General features: G+C 34.4%; 1 protein-coding gene across 2 annotated transcripts in view; it reads left to right on the top strand.

Moving 5' to 3' along the window:
- Window positions 1-3,086, top strand: part of LOC106877286 (S-crystallin 4) — a 158,835-nt gene that overhangs the window by 154,140 nt on the left and 1,609 nt on the right. For both annotated transcript variants that reach the window (XM_052967941.1, XM_014926155.2), the window contains one exon: window positions 2,611-2,718. In XM_052967941.1, coding sequence (XP_052823901.1) covers window positions 2,611-2,718 — 108 coding nt within the window. The remainder of the gene's footprint in view (window positions 1-2,610; window positions 2,719-3,086) is intronic.

The raw sequence follows: 3,086 nt of genomic DNA on the forward strand, positions 1-3,086 counted from the left end.
AAAATTAATAATTTGCATGTTGGGTATGTCCCTAGTAGTACCTTCACTGGCTATGGCTACCTGGCGGCATCTTCGGTAATTGCAGAATCAGAATTCCTTAGTCTAATATGAGTACATATGCACACACACACACACACACACACACACACACACACACACACACGTATGTATGTACGTTTCTTGTTGAAACTGCGCGATCGGTTTCTTTATAGTGATAAATATAGAAAAATCGGACCTAAGAAAAATAGCCAAAACTGTATATGTATATGTGTGTGTGTGTGTGTGTGTGTGTGTGTATTCACGTATTTATTCATGTGCCATCGAGCTTTATTTTTTTGACAGTACTGGGCAAAAAGAAGAATAAAAATATTGACAAAAACTTTTCTTGAAGAGAAACATGGGAATAAAAAATATAGGACTGTTGCATAGTTTGAGACCTAAGCACAATTCAATAATTTGTGAATATATGCCGGAGTTAGTACAGTGAACAGCTGTTTGTATTATTAAATCATTATATAGGTCCGTTTGTTTCTTTTGCTGCAGTGGGAATTGCAATGTAAATTATATATACACGGCTTCATGCATAATGCACGCCGAGAAGAGTGTCGTTTTGTAAGCCGGATTTTACAGTTTTATTGATAGATAATGTGTGTGTGTGTGTGTGTGTGTGTGTGTGTGTGTGCGCGCGTGCGCGCGCGTGCGTGTGTCTGTATACAGGCGCGTACTCATAGACATGTATATACGCACACATATACACAGTAATTGGTTATGAAATAATTCAGAGAGAAGCAAGAGTCATTCTATAACTGAATATTGTTTAAAATTAATGTTTTGCTACTTCAAGTTCCATCAAGTAAATATCATGATATTTCTCAGGGATATCACGAAAATAAAGGAGATAAAAGCAAATAATTTCTTCAATTCCAAATATACGCCATTTTGGTTTTCAGTCAGTAACTGTCAAACACATTGTAATGTTATAGATGGGAGATAATCCATGACTAGTTTTGGTCTGGTTACTTCCCGTAATTTAAATCATAAGAGATATAAATTAAACGACTCTTATGTGATAAGAAAGTTATTAGTGTTATACAGTCAGGTAGAGCACCTGAGTCAATTTTAAAGGAGTGAAATTGGAATATTCCAGAAAATTTCACGGTTTCTCTACTGGAATAATTAGTTACAGAAATATATTTTTGCTAAAATAAGATTCCTTTGCCTAGGTTTATTTGATTTGTCTCCGTATATATAGCAACTTACATCTGGCAGCCTACATCGTCAATCTGGTGACAATATAGGTTGCCAGAATTTTAGTAACTATTTGGGTGGTGTCTTTTGCCAAGAAATTCAAAGCATTTATATATGTAAGATTTTATTTCACTCTCAACCGTCGGACATCATCAACTGATGTTTCAAAAATTTTTACATCGGTATGGCCAGCATCAAAGAAAATTGAATATTTTATGGCACTTTTCGATAATGAAATTGCAAATTTTATTGTGTGAGAGACTAACAATTATAGTTTTTCTACTTATTCAAAGTGAAAATAAGTATAAGAATTTCACTTAAGAAAAAGAATTTATTTTCTTCTTTACCTCTTTCGTTCAGACATTTATCAAACCCTTTCTCGTTTAAGCGGTAATGATTAATGTTATGATATTTTCTACTGAGTATAAATGGCAATGAATCGTACGTTTGATACACAATCTGCTTTATTCTCATATTTTCTAAATGATATTGTACTTATGTACGATCAATTGTAGTTCCTATATATTAATTTCTGAAGAAAGTACAGCGCTTCGCGTATCTTCGTTAATTTATGCAGCACTTAACGATTTCTACGCCACAAACGTTTTTACTACTGGACACTTGATGGAAAAAAAAGGGTAATAGTTAGTCGCTATAAAATTTGATGGGTCGTTACTCTTTACGGACGTCTTTCTTTTTTTCAACCACATGTGGCAACGAAAGTTTCCTAAAAGAGAATAGAAGACATTGGGCCCATCGTCATGACAGTGGAGGTAACACGAGTATTCGTCACATGCATGAAAACCTAAACGTTACAGCACGATTACACACACACTCACACACACACGCACGCACAGACACACACACACGCACACACACAATGTATGTTAATTAATCGGAATAAAGTGACTCAAGGACAAGAATTTCATACATAGTACCAATGTTTTTCGAGCACGAAAATACCGCACTATGAATAGTTTTGTAACATCTGCCGATTACAAATAATGTAATACATACATACTTATATGTATAGAATTCTTTTCATCCTATTTATTCTATCAAAACCATATAATACGCGCGCGCGCGCACACACACACACACACACACACACACACAAGTGGAGAGTGAGAGAGGGAGAGAGAGAGACAGTGAATGAGATAAGTACATATGCTTACATTAATACCCACGCCAGTATATATATATATATATGTACATTCATATATAGACAAGTATGTTCATATAAGTATGTGTGTACTACGTGTGTTTTTGTGTGTATACTTGTTCGATGTGGGTTGGGAGATGTTTCCTAAATGCTTATTGACTGATATTTTATAATACTTTACATTTTATACGTCTCTATAGTCACAACTGCGTTCCAACTATGAAACCACATGTAACCGAATTTTACCATTCTTGGAGAAAACTCTGCAAGTCTACAACAATGGAAATCAATATTTCTTAGGGAATCAGGTAAGATTTCAATAGTTCATACCTTGGCTTTAGTATACACACACACACGCACACACACACGCACATACACGCATACACACAGACACACAAACATACACGCGCATACACATACACATATTTAGGAATGCATGTATGCTTGTATAAAATTATGTATAATGTAATTATTCGTAAGTAGCATCACGTAGAAGGAATATATTTGTTGTAATAAAGTCGATGGATATTAGTTTTCTATTCTTCAGAAAACTTTTCAGACACAGGCGCTCTCTATTCACAACCAACTGAGGCATCCTTTATTGGGAACGGTTTAATAACATGGAAATAGTAACATTTAACTATAATATATATATTTATAAGTTTTTGTAAAGATT

Source organism: Octopus bimaculoides, chromosome 5 (genome assembly GCF_001194135.2).
Source record: "Octopus bimaculoides isolate UCB-OBI-ISO-001 chromosome 5, ASM119413v2, whole genome shotgun sequence".
NCBI classification, from domain to species: Eukaryota; Metazoa; Mollusca; class Cephalopoda; order Octopoda; family Octopodidae; genus Octopus; species Octopus bimaculoides.